This window comes from Apteryx rowi, unplaced genomic scaffold, assembly GCF_003343035.1.
Source record: "Apteryx rowi isolate R43461 unplaced genomic scaffold, aptRow1 scaffold_123, whole genome shotgun sequence".
NCBI lineage: Eukaryota > Metazoa > Chordata > Aves > Apterygiformes > Apterygidae > Apteryx > Apteryx rowi.
The window spans coordinates 1,827,016-1,846,921 of record NW_020447453.1 but is presented as its reverse complement, the minus strand read 5'-3'; the positions used below and the strand labels follow the sequence as shown (position 1 = coordinate 1,846,921).

The following is a 19,906-nucleotide window of genomic DNA, read 5'->3' as shown; positions in this document are numbered from 1 at the left end:
AGGGAATGCTGTCCATGCATGTATTTTTTCAGCCATCAGGTTTTTGGGGTTTTTTTTTTTGGGGGGGGGGGAGGAAGCCTGTCTGGCATGTTTGCTGATAACTACCTTGCTGTAGGATTTTTTTTTTCTTGCACGGAAAGCCGCATCATACGGCGCTATATCGGTTGCGCTTCTGAAAGGCGGCTTCGCTGGGAAAGGGGGACCCGTTGGGAAGCTAGCAAGATGCTTCCTGAATAAAACGGCAGCTGAGGTGGATGGTCTGGCCTGATTTCGGGGGTTATGACAGCCTTTGCAACCCTTTAAGACTTCTTGAATAGTAAATATGTTTATCTTTGTCGACAGTGGTTCAGTTTCTCTGTCTTACTAAACGTGAAAGCTCTTATTTGCAAGGGGCACTGAGCAGTTCAAATATCCAGTTATTGCCGGCTTCACTTCTTGTTCATCTAGCTAGCACGGTGACTAACAGCGTTAGCAGACTTGCTTGTTAGGCGTCTGTAATTTAAATGGCACTGAGCTGCTGTTATAGTGGGAGTTCTTTATATGGCTCGTATAATATAAAGACAATAAAAATTGCTTGTTTGCACTCTAATCAGCCTGCAGTTTAAAAATGGTACCACAGATTGTGTTTTGGGGGACTGTAGTAGTCTTGCTTTGCTTACCCAGCAGTTACAAATGTATTCTCATGCATTTAGCTTTGTCACTTTCTGGCCTGTAAAGTGTGTGGCTTCTGATGCTGAAGAACCAGACTAGGCTGATGATTTTATTACAAAGTAAATATATTTACTAACAGCTAGGACCTTGTACCTGTGTTATTTAACTGAATATTTCTACATAACTTTAATTTTGAATTATTTGGTGCAAAGAGATGCTGCGTGCATGGTGGATAGGTAGCCTCCACCATCTTGTGCCACAGTGTGGGGTGGTGGGGTGGGATGAGAGAGGAATGGCTTTATCTGAGGTGAATTCTTTAGACATTTGCAGCTCGTTTGCAGTTCAGTTGCAGCCCTTCAGTCATCTGAGTGAGCGTGGATCAGGATAATTCAAAGATCACAGGAGGCTTAAGGATTAGCATGGGTGGGTCAAATGTGAAAGCATTGTTTGGCAATGCCTTGAATTCGGGACAATACATTGATATGCACCTGATTTTTTTTTCATAAATAGCTCACTACGCCCTACTTAACGTTTCAGTTTTTCATTCATATTGGGCAGCAAGCCACTAAGCTGAATATTTCATGTGTCAGTGTTAAGTATTTTCTGCTGAATTTCCTCACAAATATCAAATGCTCATACGAAATGAATAAACATTTTAGGTAATAGTGATAAATACTGGCAATAGGGGCAATGGGAGATGAAGTACTTTTCCCTCAGACTTAGACTCTATTGCTTTTGAAATATGGAGGAAGAGCATACTCATCTGCTATTAAGCACTGGAAGTGTCAGTTGCCATGTGTGCCAAACCCAGCAGAGTTGCTTGTGCTCTTTGGGTACGATTGCACCTGTATGTATTTTTTTCCCTACTGAAACACAAACATGTCAAAACATTTCCAAAAATCTGAGTTTAGAGTCAAGCATGGATTCAGTATCGCTAAGTAAATAATGAAGTGTCTGAGACTTGGGGAAAGGAAAATGAGTTTGAGAAGGTAGCATGATGCCATTTCAGGGTTGTTGACGCACAATCCACGTGTTTCTATTGCACAACTCTGGTCTAAAGGGGACTTTCAAGCCTAGTCAGTAGTTGCACTGGATGTACTGATCAGAACAGCCCTGATAACAGGCACAAATGGTTCTTAGTAACTTGCAGGGATAGTGAGGGGAAACTTAGATAATAAATTCCAGCCAGTGAATAATTGTTTTACATTTTCCTTAATATTGGGATTGCTAGTTGTATGGAACTGTCTGAGACTGGATATAAAGCAGTTTTCATAAATATATAACTGCTTGTACATTGTGTGACATATGAAATATTGTTTTGTCAAATGCTACTTTCTGCTATCCACAACATTGGTTTTGCTTGACAGCTTCTTTGAGTGTGTTCAAACAGTCTCAAAATTTCTACCCTGGTTTCAAGTCTGCCATCCTGTGATAGGCTACTCAGCTTTGACTTTTGCAGTTTTTTGACTTCTAAAGCAGATTCTTATATGCAGAGTAAGAACTCCTTTGGCTTCCTGATGTGCTGCTGTTGAGATATGCCCCCCAGGTTCCTGTTTGGGCTGATTTACAAGTTTCATTTTTGATGAAGTATGTTTCTAGATTGTTCTGTAGTGGATAGGACAATTCCTAATCAGTTGTAGGTAGTAAGTTGAAGAATTTACTCTAGGGTTGAGGGAGAGCCCTGCTGAAAGGACAAGATGGGTATTTTATTGAGGAGTTGACAACTGTAACCTAAGTTAAGCCTTTTGTATGTCTTAAAGGAAATTATTTCTAGTACTGAAAAGGCACACCTTTCCCACTGCTTGTTTCAGCTTAACTGCAATAGTTTAGCCTTTCCCCTCTTAGGTCAGACATGATTATTTGGAAATTCTTTGAGAAAGATTAGTGCCATCATTGATTTCTTGGTGTTTATTCTATTAAACTTGGCAGTAGACCCATTCAGCTATTTGAACACTTTGTTTATTATCTTCATTCTAAATTGCATGCCTAATATTTTAAAATTTATTTTAAATTTGATAAATCATGCTTTCATGCTGTTTTGGTCTGACTTCAAGACAAACTGCTATTCCTTTCACACTAAGGGTAACTTTCTTAGCCTTCTATGTCACTTGACAGCACTACTGGCTGTTAGCACTACTTTTTCTACTTTAGTTACACATGTAAGAGTGTTAGTAACACCCTGATGCTAGAACGTGCAGTTTCAGATGTGGTTCAGCTCTGTACAGTGGGTACTTGTCTAACTGCTCCTTTGATACGTTTAGTTTTTTTGCATTAACCTTTAGTGGTTTGTAGTTTCTTACTAGGCAGAATTTACTGTCTGTAATATGGGGACAGTAGCAAGACTTTACTTTCCTTGCTGGGAGTGAGATTTACCCTTGTCTTGACTGGAATAGGAGAGTGGCATACTAAGGCAGTTGGTTTATTATCTTTTTCCCTTTTGGCTGTCCTCTGAGGAGGCTTTCTCTTCAAATTGTCAACACGGTGTTGCTTCCTCAAAAGGTTGTCTTCGGCTGTCAGTTACCTTGAATGATGTGTGTTAGCTGTGCGCTGTGGCACAGCTGTACTTACCTGAGCAAGTGCAAACTGAGCTTGTGTGGATGCTGAAAAGGGTCTAGTGATGGCAATTCGGAGCTCCCCATGGACTCGTATCATCAGCTGCTGTAGACCTATCCCAAGACTTCCTTCCTCTAGATAGGAAACCATAAAGAAGTTTCATGTGACTAAATTTGATGCAATTGTGCAATTATCTGGCCAAACAGCAAGAGCACAGCTGCTGAGTAGCCTTTCCTTTATGATGCTCTTAATCTTTATAAATGTGTTTATAAAGACAGAAGTCATTCTACTGCAAACTTGAATTGCAAAACATTTTTTTCTAGGTAAACTATACAAATTGTTTACTGCATTACCTTAAATCAGTGACATAAAAATGGAATCTGAGGCTGACTGCATGAATTTGTTTATGCTAGGTGGCAAGGATGCATTTGCTAGGGTTGGATCTGGAACTTGATATGATGAGATGCTGCACCTGCACAAGTGCAGTTGATTCTCTTTTCTTCTTCCCTGAAGTACACTTGAATAAAGCTTGGTTCCCCCTTTTTTACCACTCTGTTCAGGTTCAAGCATGTCCAACAGAAGCTGAAGTGAGTCCAGCTTTTTCTCATGTGCTTTTCAGATATTCTCCTCTGTTCAGTTTCCTGAGTCCATTGATAGGTAAAACACTAACTCATAATTTTATGAAGGCCATCTTGCCTCAAGCAAAGTGGTTCATACATAAAGTCTGTGAAGGGATTTTCCTGCTTACAGTTTTTTCCCCTAAAAACACAAGTGTTAGTAAGTAGGAAGTACTGTCTTTTTAAAAGAAAAAAAAATCTTTCTTTTTCTGCACTATCAGGATGGTGCAGATCCTGAATCCTGAGCAAGTGATCTTGCTTTTCTCTTCTGAGAAAGGACTTGTACCAGGAATCTCTCTGGGAATGGTACTTACATTAGAAGACAAATGATTAGAGGACAGGGAATTCCTCCTCAGTGGGCTCTCCTTTCCTATCTCTAGCGTAAATCTTAAGAGCCTAAAGCACTGGAGTCACTGATTTGTTCACAAAAAATGGCAGTGAGATGACAGGATTCTCTGGAAGCATCAGAATGAGTAAATTACTGGACATTTTGCTTCATGTGTACTATGAAAAACTTTATTTGGATCAGAATCAGCATTTCTTACCTCCTTGGATCAATGCCACACAGATAGCAGTGTTCACTGTGTATATCCTAAGAATCCAAAAAACATCTTGGCAAAGGTGCAGGGCAGTATTAAAATACTGGCTTCAGTAGTTTAGATACAGAATGGTTGTGTGATGTTGGAGTCTGTTAACAGGCATCCCTTAGCTTCAGAGTGCTGAATAGTAATTATGGAGTAGGTTGTAGCCAAGCGGAGGCTTTAGGGTGTGCGACTGGCTTGTGGATGTGATATTCTGAACCACTGTCATGGTGCTTGAGGGACCTTTAGCTAGACTGCATGGTTTTCTTCCCTAATATTATAGTTATTCAGGGTACCTGCAAATAGTCCAATCTGTAAGATACTCGTATCGCTTACACTACTTATGATGTGAACTTTGCATCCAGATAGATTCAGATGGCTTGCTGTCCTTTCTTCCAAGAGGAGGGCAGAAAAGTACTAAAGGAGATTTTTATTTATGTGGAAAAAATGAATACAATAACAAAATCCAAAATTATATAAAAGTAGCTTTTGTATTTGAGATCCTTATTTAGTGTTCCATGTTTCTAATGAAACTTGGAACTAAGGTAAATCATTAATGACTGTAGCTGAAATCCTTTCTTGTACACAGCCAATGTAAACAATTGCCATTAATATATGCTTTTATATATTTTATATGTTTTTATATATATGTATTTAGAGCACAACAAATATTCATCTCTTCCTCATTTAATAGACAATTTTCCATCATGCAGGAGAGCAACCCAAAGGTAGATATGCTTCACTAATAGAATTTAAATAATAAGTTTGAAACCTGAAAGTGTCTTTGAGGCCAAGAAATGAGGAATCCTGGCATTCTGAAAACCATATTCAAAAGGAACAGGGCTCAGATATGGATCGTTCAAATGTGCTAGATTGTTTTGCTAGCATTGTAGTTTTCAGTTTAAAACAAATTTAATGCTATGTGGTAAATCCGTTTAAGACAAGTTGTTATATGACAAAGGAGGTCATCTTTTTCTTTGACTTGCTTATTTTATTTCAGAGTGCATTATGTTTTTGATATAAGTGTGTTAAATAATGAAGGATGTTAGGTTTAATTGCAGTAATGTACCTAGCTGCTCCTTAAGCAGTTAGTTCCACCTACAGTCTTTCTTGCATGACAAGATAATTTAAGAAATGAACTTTAAAGGGATAGATTATCTTATTATCTTTTTATTATAACTGTATATTTTTAATTGAAGATCATATATGAAAGTAGCCCTTTTAAAGGAGTCTACTGGAGTACAAAGGAAACATCTGGGCTAAGTGAGGTTTTTGTGATGCTAGTACATTTTTGATGATTACTTTACTAACTATCCATAACACAGTATTTCCAGCAGAATGAATCAAACTCAACATCTCAAACTTACTTTTTGCATTTGAGGAGTCCAGGAACCATTCAACTATGTAAATCAGAAGTGCTACACTTGTTGTGGAGCAGATATTTGTCCCATAGGATTCAGCTTATTAGGAAGAGCATTTAAAGTACAAAGCTAAGAGACTGGAGGTTGTATCAGCTATTGTTTTAAATAGTGCAGAACAATATTGTTATCAGAAGTACAAGCAATATTCTCAACCTGTAGTATTTGTTAATGATACACCATGTTAAAATTGAGCATTACTTTATGTAACTTAGTTGCTTCATGTACCTTAATTAGAAATATTCTTGGATCAGATTGATTTAAAAGTTTGCTTTTCTGGATTCTTGAAGTTCTGACTGTAGGCTCTTACTATTTGTGGGCTGGTGATGATTCACTCATTAAGCACTAGTCAACACTGAAATTGCTTTTGCAAACTGAACAGTTGCTTTCCTGCCAAACCCAATGAGTTGTTCTTCTGCCTCAAACTGGACAGGGTAAAAAGTAGGGAGGGGAACTTCTTTCCTTCAATGTCTTGATATGTTCCTTAGGGTTTTCTGCTAATTTTTCTTTGCCCCATGTCCCTTATGTTTCAGTCATTCCTGTCTGTATTGCTGTCCATCCCTGCCCCCAAGAACATGGGAGTGGATTATGCTGCCAGCACAGTGCTTGCTCTGACCACTGTCCTCGTGAATGTCAGCTTATTCACAGTGAAACAGCCCTCTTTTGCCACTTCATCAAGGACAGCTCGATGTCTCGTGCTCGATGCATCTGTCTCATCGCTCTGACAGTCATAAATCCAGTAGCTGCTTAACGCTTCTTAAGGAGGAGTGGGGTTTTGGAGGGTTTGTTTCACACTAACAAAATCCAGGTTCGTGTCATGGTGTGAACTTAGCATTGCAAAAGTCTAGTGTAAGCTACTGTTTGTTTGGACACCTTTTTTACTTAAAATTGCTGAGGGTGATTTGTCTGCTCTTCATTCCCAGAATCTGTCTTCCATTTGGTACCCTCACATCTTCCATTTTTTTCTCTTGAATCACCTAGAATGGACAGGCTTTGTGCGTTTTCTTTTAAGTCAGCAGTGTTGTCTTCATGTTGTTTTTGTCTCTTCTTTGCCCTGCATTCCTCTTCAAAACCATTTTTTCCTCTAACTTCTTTCATTCTTTTACTACGTATTACTTCTTTGTTTATTCTTAGCTCTAAAATCACCAGGCTTTTTTTAACAGCTATCAAACCAGGGAGTCAGCATGCATGCTGAAGACTTTGGTCCTGTGGCATTTTTCATTGGTAATGTTAGCTTGAACAGCTGTGGACTGTTATTCCCTGCTTCTACACTGTTTTCTATGCAGTGCTGGAAATCAAGAAAGTATAAGCAGTTCTGTTCTTGAGAAAACAAGTGCTTAGGTAAAATGTAAATAAGTTCCAAATGTGAATTCAACTTGAAGAAAACATTGCAAATTGAAACTTCCATATGGAAGAGCCTCAGTTATTTCTAGCGCTGCACTGAATTGCTGTGAATGAGATTTTCCTTATGAATGCATATACTTTCATGAATGGTATAAGCTTGACATAAAGCCTGAGGTAAGACAATTTTGCTTTGAAATAGTCATTTTTCTATGCTATTCATTCTTAAGCAATTTCTTCTTGTGTCTATCTTTGGTTTTCAGTCTAGACTTTTTAAACAACTGGATAAAGTGCATGAGTTTAAGTTTTGGTCACCTTTGGTACTGGGGGAGGACATATTTCTCTTGTCAGGACAAAGTCCTGAGTGCTTGCTGAGTGCTAGCAAAACTGCTTTCAGTGTGTTCCTATGGCTGAAGTGCCAACTACCTAAGTCCTGCTCACAGAAGTCCAATTCTTCCTAAGAATTGCCATAATCCAATTGTATGCACCGTAGTTGTGTAGCAAAAAGCTTTAAATTTGGGATTTGCTTTTTAGAAACCTTTTTGGGGAAAAGTTAGATAATAGGTAATCTCTCAGCTGGATCTTTCTGCTCTATCAGCAGTTGAATGGATTAGTGTGCTTGACTCCTTAAAGCTTATTTGCTTGAGATAAGTTGCATGGTTTGTCTTGCAGCTGCTTTTTCAGGTTTTCTGTAAGATTGTGAGGTTGTTGCAAATGCAAGCCAGTGAAGTGCTAGCATAAAAATAGTGCAGGCTTTTTGCAGTGAGATTTGCTTCAGGTTTGGGGGGGGGGGGGCATAACCAGAAAAATAAAGAAAATGCCCTTAAATGTGAACGTTGTGGTATGATTCCAGATACCTGAATACTGTCCAGTTAGCTCTCATTTCAGATGAAGTGTGTAGCTACTCAAGTTTCATTATCAGTGTAAGCTGAGCTAAGTCCATATTGCTGTCAGAAGGGATGATCCTACGCTCCTCCAGCCGCATGTTCTTACCCGGTTAAGTCAGGACTAGTACTTGTGCAGTGTGATCAGTCACATTAGTGCTGTGAGCACTGGGGCTGGAGGAAGTGAGTGTGCGTGGGGAAACCATGCTTTTGTCAGCAGCTCAGTGTTAGATCAGCTTAAACCAGGCAGGAAAAGGTAACCTCAGTCTATGTCAAGGTCTTGGCCCCCACCCTCTTCTCAAGTGTGGAGAGCATGGTGACAGTAAAGAGAAGTTCTCCTGACAAGGATGGCTCACTCCGTCACCCTATTTTTGGCAGTGCCTCCAGAACATCTGCAGTCAATGCAAGCCTTCTAAATGCTGCGTTCAGTGTGTGTGCAGCTGAGTGTCCTGGCAGAGCGGGAATGAAGGCCGTGTGGTGTGCTGCAAGGGGAAGACTGAGCACCATAGGCAGGATCAAATAGGCAAAGCCAGTTCTTTCTGAAGCCTGCAAATTATTTGCTCTGTGGCATGTGAACCCTGCGTAGTTGCCTTGAACAGCATGACCAATACATTTGTTACAAGTTGTTCTCTAATGAGCAAGCATGTCAATAGTTTTGGTTTGGATGGTTTTGTCTTTTAGACACTAGAARGTGTTAAATTTGTTTGGTAGTGATGTTGAGGCTAGTACAGACTTAAACAAGTTTCCAAATTCAACTGTGAAGCTTAGGACGTAGTCACAAAATGTGGAGTTGTACATACTTTTCTCTCTGCTTGGGAATCTAAAATAAAAACTTGTGTGACATGAACTTAACTACTTGCCACTCTGAACAGGCTTTTTACAGGCTGCTGCTTCGTTTGATGTGAAAGATTCAAGTGGTAATGTCTGCATAATGGCTGATATGACAGTGGCCTTCTCAGTGGAATACAACAGCAATGGGCAAAAAGAGGTGAGGGGAGTAGCTCACTGCTTACCTCTAACTTGTTTTTAAAAATGTGTGGTATTATTGCAGGTGTGCAACTGAAACTTTGAACAAATATGCAAGCCTGAAAAATGGCTGCCACAAACATTCCCTCATTCTGGTCAAGTTGCTTCAATTTTTCCTTTATTATTGATGCTTCCTCTAATTAAACAGCAGGACTAAGACTGCCTGAAACCATCACAAATAATAAATGCATGAAATAAATTTGCGACTGAAATGTCCTACAAGTTCTATTGGCAGCTAAAGTGGCTTTTATTGGGACCATAAAGAAAAAATGCTACCAGTCTCCTTTAGGTGATTTGATCATTGCAATTACTTATGTGGACTAAATCTGAAATTAAATGGCTATTAGTAGGTAGCTTTTAAACTTCCCTGAAATCTGTGGCGCTCTCATGTGGGTCTCGACATATTTCAGTGTGTCTGCAGACCAGTGCATACAGGTTGTTCAGCATTAACAGCAAAAGTCAATATAATAGCAAATTCTATTAAGGAAAAATTAAGAATTTTTATTTCCAAACACTCTGCTTTTCAATTTAATAATTTTTTGGTATCTCTCCTACTGAATGGGCATTTTGGATTATTTATAATCTCATTGCTATTGCATGTTTTAAGGCAATCCTGTTGAAGGTGCTTTTTTCTAGCCATTAGTGTAATGTGAGATTAGAAGGGAAAAAAATCCTACTGCTTTGCTACTGGTATGTCTGCCATGTGGGATTTCTTTGATCTGGGAGCTACATTGCATAGTCCACTTCAATGCTGATGGTCTCAAATCCTGCTGATACTGCTATAAAAGCTTACATTCAGAGGTGGCTGCTTTCATAATGTGGCTTTGGCTGTTCCTTGTAAACCATGAGCTCAAACTTTCCACTAAACTTTGTGTTTGTCTTCAGGTACTGAGTTACTGGTCAATATGTAATGAACCTGAAGAATTTTAGCCAAACCATGCAGACTGTACTTTGTGCTTCTGTTCTGCTTACTCAATTGTATTACAAGAAACAAAGATTAAATTATCTAATTTTTCACCTGTATTCAAAGTTTGCCAGATTTGATTCATCTAGTACAGATGTCCATGCAAATTCATAGTGCTGGTTTAAGGGAACAAGGTCTAAGTAGTGCTGCAAATGTGTACTGTTTTGTCCTCAAATTTCACAGGGACCGAGATCCTTAGAAATCTGAGCACCAGTACCATGCTATTTGTTGGGGGAGCGGATACATGTATATAAATAGACAGCTGACAGGCTGTGTGAATGTTGGCTGTTTTGTAGCAGTTGCATAGGCTATTTGAAAAGCAGTAAGGAAAGTCCAYTGTATTATCCCATTTGTGTTTTGTTTTATACCCCTCAGGTTGTACACTTTCTTCTTCCACAAAACGCCACAGTACTGCAACGAAGCACATGTGGTAAACGTAACACATCTCGACCAATTCTGGCATTGGGTTTTGGAGCAGGACATTCGTTAAGCCTGAATTTCATGAAGAGTGCAAACCAGTACCAAGTTGAAGAGTTAATTTTCCACTACAATTTGTCAGATAAAACTTTATTCCATAATTCAACTGAAGGTAAAATGAAAACTTCCTATTCTTTCCATTGTGTAACCCTTCTGTGTGTAGTACTGATTTGTTTCTGTAAATACTGTTATGTTCTAATGCAGTGTAATCCTCTTACAGGCAAGGTGATGAAGGTATCGCATAAATCTGATATTCGGGCAGATATGGGCACAAAATACAGATGTGTCAACTCAAAGCACATCAATATGAAGAATGTGAACATCACTTTTAGCAATGTTACTTTGGAAGCCTACGTTGCAAATGGCACTGTCAGTATAAATAGTAGGTATCTTGTGGCAAAAAAAGTACTTGTTAAGCTAATATTTTCAATGATACGTTATTTTTTAAAGTCCTGACTAATTATGTCTAGGTAGGTACAGACTAGATCTGAAACTGATAGCTGTGTAGTGGCATCTGTTGAAACTGTTAATGGAGTTGCTTGAGGTTTTCTCTGTAGGGGTGTCAACATCTATGACTGGAAGATACTATTCCCATGGGTTTTGTACAAGCATTATGGACCATTCTTTCCATTCGTGAGTATGGGTGTAAACTTGTGCTGCAGTAGGTCAACCAAGCACATGGCCAAAATCCTAGTTTGAGGAGGGTCTGATCACTTAGAAGTACGCTTCTCCCAAAGCAGTTTAAACTAGTTCCTATGTGCTCAGGGGAAAGCTGGTGATTTAATGGGGGACAATGGAGAACTGACCTGTAGGGAGTAGATGCATGCATCTTTGTACAGGAAGCTTTACAAAAGCTGTAAGAAATGTTCTTTCTCTATCAGCCTCAATCACAAAATAATTTTTATCCTGAAAAAGCATCTCAAAATTTCTCTGCTATAATGTTAAGATGACAAGCTACTTACATGGTGTGTTCGTGCTGTTTGCTTTTGTGGCAGCACTGTTCAGTTTATATGGCTCTTTCTCTTGCTTGCCCATGCAACATCAGGCAGTAGTAAGTCTTTGCCTTAATTTTGTTGGGCTGAATAAGAAGTCTTCCATCTTCTGAGGGAAATGTAGAACTTTACATTCTTATCCTGGTAATCCTATTCATGCATCTGTTGAAATCAATCCTATGACTAGTAGATCAGTGGTGGTGTGTGGTGGATTCATTGAAAAGATGCCTTCTACAGGGCTTTCTATTCTTTGCCCCATCTCTCCAAGAAATACCTTGCCTGAWGCATCATAATCCTGGAGTTGACTTTTTATGGCGCCTCACACTACTGGCTCAGATTTCAGTGTGAATTAGTTTCTTGTTCAGTCTTTTCTATTCAGTGTACTACAGTGTGCAGAAAAAATGTAGRCACCAATTTACCATTTAAAAAAAAATCTAGTTTCTATTACTCAGTCCACTAAATGTTCCGTTTTTCTTTAAGTATGTCTTGATCCAACTCCATTATCAGCAAGCTTCAACATAAGCCTTGATCATGTACAGATACCATTCATGGGAAAAACTTTTTTAACTTCCAAAATTTCACTGAAATTTTACTGTCTAATACTTTTCCTTTCAACACCACTTACTACCTGGTCTTGCACATTCTTTTGGTTAAAAAATTCAGTATTGCATTATTCTGGGAGGGTGTTACTTCCATTATCTTATGCAACAAAAGTTTATCAGCATTTGACTAACTTTCTATTCCTACTTCCTTCACTCTCTCCATTCTCATCTAGAATGTCTTAAGTTGCCGATCACTTCCTCACAGTTGCTTTTCTTCATCCTATAGTATTGCTGTGTCTTGATGACACTGTTAAAACCCTCAACAAAAGGCACATGAGTTCATATGATCCTGGGATAGGCACTGTTTGGACTGAGTTCAAGGCCCTTGTTCTGTTTTGTTCCCACATTCCTGTTGTTCATGCTGCCATGCTTAGTTTTTTATATTAGCATCTTCCTTTGGTTTTTATTATCTTTTATTGTCATCTTGGGACTGCACCCAAGAATTTTTTATTCCTACTGCACAATCAGCTATCTCCTTTTTTCCTTAATATTTTTATTCAAGTAGCTCAAGAATCTTTTCTTTATCCTTTTTGTATCTTTATCCCCATACTTCTTGACTGCAGCATTTCTCCCAGAACAGTTCCTTCTTTCCACTCTTCTTGTAGGCTTTAGACTTTCTCTATCCTTTTGGCAGGGATTGATAAACTTTAGATCTGGAATTCTCCCTTAATTTCTTTTTCTGTGCAGCTCCTTCATTAGAGGATATTTCTGCTGGTGAGCTGGGCAAGGCTCACTGAAGACAAGAATGTCAGTGTTCAGTGCATCTACGCATCATTGGTAATGGTAACTTCTGATGGTGTACCCAGAAGTTAGTGAATGAGCTTTTATTGTAGTGATTATCTACAGCTCTGCAGAAAAGGAGACTTTAATTTTATCTGGTACTGTCAGCTTCTTTTCTTAACTGTCAGAAAAAGGCATACGAATAATTTGTCTTGTCTCCAAATCTGTACTGAAGAGTTACTAAGAGCTATGCTGTAAATTAGTTCAAGAAAAATTCTGTATCCATGTAGGATGAACTTCCACTTTAAGTGAGATTGTTTTTTCCATCTCTGCCAACTTTAGTAAGAGGCTCTGTATGTTGAGGCCTTGTAGATGAAGGGGAATTCCCCACTGAAGTACCAAGTAAAGCTGCTGACTGGTTTATCTGTTAAGAAGTTAATCACTTTGAGACCTGACTGGTGTCTATTAAGTCCACAAAAGGGGCCGCTCCCTCTTCCCTCTCCCTTCCCTCCCTTCATCATTCATCTCCCTTGCTTCTGGTCTTCTACCTTCCAGAAATGGAGCAGAAATAGGAAAGTGTGCTGCATTGGAGTCTGTGTTCAGAAGGTGATTAGCCTGCATTTAAAGTAGAGTTCCTCTTTCTGACTCTTAATCTAAAGTTAAGTCACTGTTTGAGTACAGAGGCTATACATCATATATCTAGCATCTACAAGAAGTGTATGATTTAAATCTTAGCAGTAGGCTCTTTCAGTCAGAATGGAGACAACTTCTAGTGCTGCTGTAGTTCCTGTCTTCCTTATAAGGCTGTAAGCTGTTATCCCTGAAACAGGGACATGACCTTGGCTTGAAACTTGGAAGCCTGTACTGTAGTGATGTCTTTGCTGTGACCTTTGATTTTGGCTTGCACATTCAATGCAGGTGCTTTCTCAGGTCCCAGAACTAGTAAAGGTCTTGTTGCCAGGTGTTTCTGACTGTTCTGGCAAGTAAGTCAAAGCCACTGTTCCTCTCTCCTACTGCCTTGGAAGTTGGTGCAGAACTGGATGAAAAGAGAAGGCAGTCTGACTTAGACATCTTCGCTCTTTACCTCAGATGGTGGATATGGAAGGTGGCTACTAATGCAGGACTACAAGGAGAATGGACATGAGACTCCAAGGGAAAGGCTATATTGGAACACTTGCCAGCAAAAGCAGTGTCTTAAGATAACACTGTTGAGGACAACTGCTATGAGGACTTGAGAGGTCCAGTAGTATTTTAATATTCCCTCAGGTATTGCCAGAGTAACGAAATAGGATCCTTGCAAACTGGTAGTGTACTGGGTGGAAGGAGGAGGACCAGAACAGCACATCTCCTCAGGGACTGCTTTTCATACTGGGCCTGAGAACTGTCCCTCTACCTCTAGCACACGAGTGCCCAGAAGGTTTAAGGGGTAGTCATTTGAGCCTTGCTGTGGGCATACAGCAGGAAGGCTGTGGCGCTGACAGCATAGCAGTATTGTGCTTCTCCTGATTTCATGGAGAAATAAAATGACAGCAAATGAATAAAAGCAGATCTGTTGTGCATGAATTTCTGTAAAATAACAGCAGAGTTGTCATTTTCATATGTTAGGTTTTAAGAGTTTCTTTTAAAAAAAAACACTTTGTAACAAGATTTTAGATAATGCTTTACTGTTGTTTCTTAGTATCTTCTATTAGGAGAAGCTACTTAAAAATGCATCCTCCTTCTCCTTCAGGATTAAAAAAAGGTAGATCATTGTGTAATTTCATTTTGTTTGGTGATTGTCTGTATTCCTTTCTCTCCAGACACAGAATGTGCTGAAGATATGGTCTCCACTACTGTAATGACTACAACTCCTAGACAGACTACTAGCCAGGTTCCAACAACTAGCCCAGCACCAACTGCATTGCCACAAAATCCTGCTGTTGGTAAATACAATGTGACTGGTGCAAATGGAACCTGTGTGCTTGCCTCCATGGGGCTGCAGCTTAATGTCACCTATCTAAAAAAAGATGAAAAGGTATAATTTTTTTCTTTCTTCAAAACCATCAGTTTTCTTCTTTGGAGAAAACTTGTTAAATTATTACAGGCTAACTTCTATAAAATCCTGAATCTTCATAGTGTTCATCCATTATGCTGTATTTAAATTGTTTCACTTGGATTAGATTAGTGAATACTCAGACACAGTTCTGTTGCACTGCAAGTTGTCATTAAAGATTTTCCATTCAGTAAGAGTACTAAACTTATCTGTCAAATGCAATAAATATATTTGATGATTCAAGAAGCAGTAAAACTATCAAAATATGACTACTGGCAATTCTATAACAGATGTCGTCTAGATGGGTTTTGAAATGTTACTTAAATGCAGGAATTTGTACTGAGATATTTGATTGAAAACAAAAATCTGGCCCCAGCATAGGTTGTTTCCTTCCACTATTGATGCAAATAGGCCCTTAATAGGAAACTGAAAAAACATACAAGCTCTCCATTATACGGACCTTTGGTTGCAAGCTTTTTTCCTATCCTGTGGCTTGACCTGAGGTCAATGGGACAACTGCAGGTGAATGTAACTATGGCTGCTTTTCTGTAGTTTATTCAGGGTCCAGTGATAATGGACCTGGTGTGAGGAGGGTAGATCTCAGTAGGATTTAATTGCTTAATGCTGTGTGTGCTAGTGAGATGCATGTGTTGCACTGGTGTATGCATATGGTGATGAATGAGGAAAAAATGAGCACTGATGACTGAGGTCTGGCTGCACACTAGCTGGTTATGATGGGAAATGTGCTATGGCCACCTTAATTGTGTGAAATTCCCTAAGCTGCTTCCTGCACCATGACACTCTAGCACTGCTCAAACAGCTGATTTCTAACCTAATGACCAGTGGGGAGGGTGGTAAATAGGTTTTCCAAAGTCCCATGAGGGTCAGTTAACCTCTAAGACCTGCTAATGTTTTCTGTGTCATTGTTCTGCAAGTTAGCCTATGATGGTATGCAGACACAGCCCAGTGTGAAGTCAGGTACCACGGGTAAAGCTAAAATGTGTTAAACTGAAGTGACTTGCAAGATGATCATGATTACAGGCATTTTTCATGATTGCTTCTCCACTATGTTGAAGCAGAATTTCATACCTTGTTGCACCTTCTGTAGGGGTGGCTACTGATTTTTCCTTATGTTTCTAGGAGCAAGTGTGGTGTGGGTAAAGCAGGAGGTTATTGGCTGCAGCCAGTTGGGGCTGAGGAAAGCTTTGTTACGCATGCAAAGATGCCTTTGTTCTCTGTGCCAGCCTGCTCCTCTGGCGCAGCTTACGCCAGCCAATGTGTGCATGTATCTGCCTGCTTGTCTGTGAAATGGGTGGGCAAATATAGCATTGTATGCATGTGAGTTCAGGTAAAATAGAAGCTGACTGATCATGTAGTGGTATATTAGTCTTTTCAAGAACAGTAAGTATCATAATTGTTTCTCTTCTCATAGATTGGATTAGATTTGCTGAATTTCGTACCACATAATACAACTTCTTCTGGAACATGCGGCAATACCGCTGCCTTCTTGACTTTGACTTTTGAGAAAACAAGGCTTATCTTTCACTTTGCATTGGTAAGAATCTCTAGACAAAGCATGTAGGGTCTGCAGTACTTCTGATGTGGAGAAGTTAATTGGGGCAAGTCCAAGAGCAAGAGATGCAGCTACAGGAAGAGGGAATAATTTCTTTGTTTTAATACTGGGATTTTGGGATTTTAATATTTGGATAACTGGAAGAAAGGAAAATACCTATATGCACACACACACTTTGTCTGCAATGGGAATTTCTTATAAGTTGAGTCAAAGGGAATTGTTTTAAGCAATTGCATTGCTGACTCTTCAAAGCTTTTTATCCAAACTTGGAACAATTCTGCTGTAGCAGAGGAATATAGCCCATGACAAAGAGGCATGTCATCTAATGGCAGAAGTCTGGAATTGGATTTAAATCCTCAGTGTTCTGTATACAGCATAAGGGCTGTGTGTGCTTGTCTTATGGTCACCTACAGTGAYTGGAATCCATGTTTCCAACAGCCCTGCCCCCAGTGCTGCATTAGCAGCTGAGTACTGTTGAGGACTGTCCAGGGAACTTCATGCTGCTTTTAATACACATTGGATTGATCATATATGATCACCTTGATCTGTCACTATTAAATTACTTTCTGCATCTCTAATTATGTGGTACCTAGCTGCTTTAAAGCTGTACCTGTAGCACAGGTGAGGTCATTGCACCATCCTGGTCATCTGAGACTGACTTCAGTGTGGAGGTCAGGTCAGCAGTCTGATAGCAACAGTTCCCCCTCCTCCCCCCCACCCCCATAACCTTCTCTAAGGTAGCTTTTGTCTTTAAAGGTGTGACTAAGCTCTTCCTTGGGATGCTAGCATTTCAATTAAAGACTATGCTTTGAAAAGCTTTCTCTTAACTGCATGCAAAATTGAACCCTAATCTTAGCAACTTATGTTGTATATCAGTAGGTTAAATGACAACTTTTTTTTTAAAGAATGCAAGTACTGAAAAATTCTTTCTGCAAGGTATGAATGTGAGCACAACTCTGCCTTCTGAAGCAAAAGGTATGGTCTCTTCAGAATTTTACTTTAGATGACTTTTTTTATAAAAAAAAAAATAATTCTGGGTTGCCTGCATTAATGGGGATGAATGTTGGGGATGATTGTCTTTAATTTTAAGCCCTATGAGCTTGCAGCACCTGTTCTTCAAGATTCTGTAATAAGACTTTCTTTTGCACAGTTCCAAAGTTTGAGGCATCTAACAACAGCATGAGTGAGCTGAGAGCTTCAGTAGGGAACTCCTACAAGTGCAGTGCAGAGGAGAATCTCTGGGTCTCAGACAAAGCCCTTGTCAATGTATTTAATGTTCAGATACAGGTTTTCAAGATTGATGGAGACAAATTTGGGGCAGGTAAGAGGTTTATATTTGTAAAAAATCTACCAAAGATTTGCAACTTACACTTTGATATAAACATACAATATTTTAATCAGAATTTCATTTTATTCTGCAGTCAAAGTCAGCTCTTCGGTACTGTGCTCAGTCTCTGCATGCCCCATTACAGATGATGTAGGAGTTGTTAAAATGTCTGAGTTGAAGCTAGTATAAGAAGCATGTAAAAAGCAGCTTTGAAATAAGTAGCACTTCTTCAAGAGAAGAGTTAAGGAAGAGCATTAACTTCCTTCTAACTCTTCACAGGCAGCTGTATTGAAGGGGCAAAGATCTGGGAAACTCCAACTGCTTTAGTTTATACTCTCCTTTGTGACTGGAGTTAAAGCAAAAAGGCTGAAGGGGAGGGGTCTGGATGCACAAACCTAAGCTTTGTGTATAACAGTAATAGCACTTGAAGGAAACAATTATCTCTACATTGTGCATGCAACAAATAATACTGGAAGGACTTGATCCTGAAGGATCATAGTTACTGAACTGTTTCCTTTTGGCTGTTAGCAAGCTAAGCTAGAAGTTAACTCAAGCCAGTTTTATCTATGTGCTGAGAGTGGAAACTTGAGTTTATGGATATACCCATCTGTTGGTGGACTAGTGCCTAATGTGAATTTTCTTCTCCTTGCAGTGGAAGAATGCCAGCTGGATGAAAACAACATGCTGATCCCAATAATAGTTGGTGCAGCCCTTGCTGGTCTTGTTCTAATTGTCTTGATTGCTTACTTGATTGGCAGAAAGAGGAGCCATGCTGGATATCAAACAATTTAATGACTTGCACTCAAATCCAGTGTAGATAAAAAGCAATTGCAAGAAGCAGAAAAAAAGTAACATTTTCCCTAAGATTGATGTTGTAAGGAAACACCTTTTCTTGCAAATTGCTTCTTTTCAAAGTCTGCTTTATTAAATGTGAAATCATCTTGCAGCATTTAACTATGCACAAAAATAACCGAAAATTCTGGTGTTTAATTTTGCTAACTAGTTTAAATATTTACCCACTTAGAAACAAGCTAAAAGTTTTTAAGGGTGCTTTTTTGGAATTGGCATAAGGTAATGTCAGCTAAAGATTCCAGACAGGGATGTTGCTAATACACATTGACTCAACTTCAAAACTTGTAACAAAGGGAAAAAATTCATTCTTGGAACTGCTGCCATCCAGTGATGAACTTAATTATACTGATAATGTATTTAAAGAAATTTAGTAACAACTGACAAAATCRAAATTTGAAATCTAAACTCCACCTTGTCTCTTAGGTGTGTATTTTTTACTAAGCTTTAAACACAATGCCTGGCATATGCAGGGTGTGAACAGCGCAATACTCAAACCTTATAGGAACTCTTTGTGATTGGACAACTCCCCTGTTTGATATTTTTGATGCTCTGCCAGCTTGTTAGGAGCTGGTACTTTTTTAAAATGGGTGTTATTTTTATTTACATTTTTTTTGTAAAGTGATTTCAGTCTCTTCTGTTGGAAGGTCCAGAGAGATCCTGTTACTGCACATGTGTACAATATAGATCTCAATCTGCTGATTCTCTTGCTTTAAACTTGGCTGGGGGTTGTACACTTTAAGGATCAGTTCTTATGTATGCATTGCCTGTAACAATGCTAATAAAGACACATTTTTCTGTATGTCTTAATACCTCTGATCACTTTTTAAAAAGACTTGATTATTTGATAAGTGCTAATGTCTTGGTTTGGCTCTATTTCTGAAGCTTCAGATAATCCTTAACTTGGGATTATGTTAAACTAGTGTTTCATTTTTGTTTGTGCAGTACAAAGGTGAGGCTTAACTGTGTTATGTGTCTTCAAAACAGTGGGTTGTGGCTGTGTTTGTGTTTTTTGGGGGTGTGTGTGTGTGTTTTTTTTTTTTTACTTTCTGCCTGTGAACAGGTAAAGCTGCTTCTCCATGTCAGTAACTTGAGATCTTACTCTAACATTAAATTGCAGCTTGCTGAGAAATGTCAGTATGTTGGTCTGTCCTGCTAAGCATCACTTTCCAAGAGTACCAAGATAGTCAATATAAGGACTATGTAGATGACATTACATACCATTGTCTTCCTGTGAAGTCAGATTCTTACCACAAAGTAGAAAATGTCTGGACCTCAGCAGAGATTGTGCATGTTGTA

At 39.1% G+C, this 19,906-nt stretch overlaps 1 protein-coding gene across 3 annotated transcripts in view; it reads left to right on the top strand.

The window, feature by feature from the left end:
• LAMP1 (lysosomal associated membrane protein 1) overlaps nucleotides 1-19,417 on the top strand; it is a 19,932-nt gene extending 515 nt beyond the window's left edge. Inside the window, exons 2-10 of one of the 3 annotated variants that reach the window (XM_026055481.1) lie at nucleotides 6,354-6,628; nucleotides 8,918-9,033; nucleotides 10,411-10,624; nucleotides 10,733-10,894; nucleotides 14,626-14,840; nucleotides 16,291-16,413; nucleotides 17,337-17,406; nucleotides 17,582-17,752; nucleotides 18,411-19,417. In XM_026055481.1, the coding sequence (XP_025911266.1) occupies nucleotides 8,977-9,033; nucleotides 10,411-10,624; nucleotides 10,733-10,894; nucleotides 14,626-14,840; nucleotides 16,291-16,413; nucleotides 17,337-17,406; nucleotides 17,582-17,752; nucleotides 18,411-18,550 (1,152 nt within the window). In that variant the 5' untranslated portion in view covers nucleotides 6,354-6,628; nucleotides 8,918-8,976 and the 3' untranslated portion in view covers nucleotides 18,551-19,417. The remainder of the gene's footprint in view (nucleotides 1-6,353; nucleotides 6,629-8,917; nucleotides 9,034-10,410; nucleotides 10,625-10,732; nucleotides 10,895-14,625; nucleotides 14,841-16,290; nucleotides 16,414-17,336; nucleotides 17,407-17,581; nucleotides 17,753-18,410) is intronic. The other 2 variants (XM_026055478.1, XM_026055480.1) reach the window with 2 other exon arrangements.
• Nucleotides 19,418-19,906: the final 489 nt, after the last annotated feature.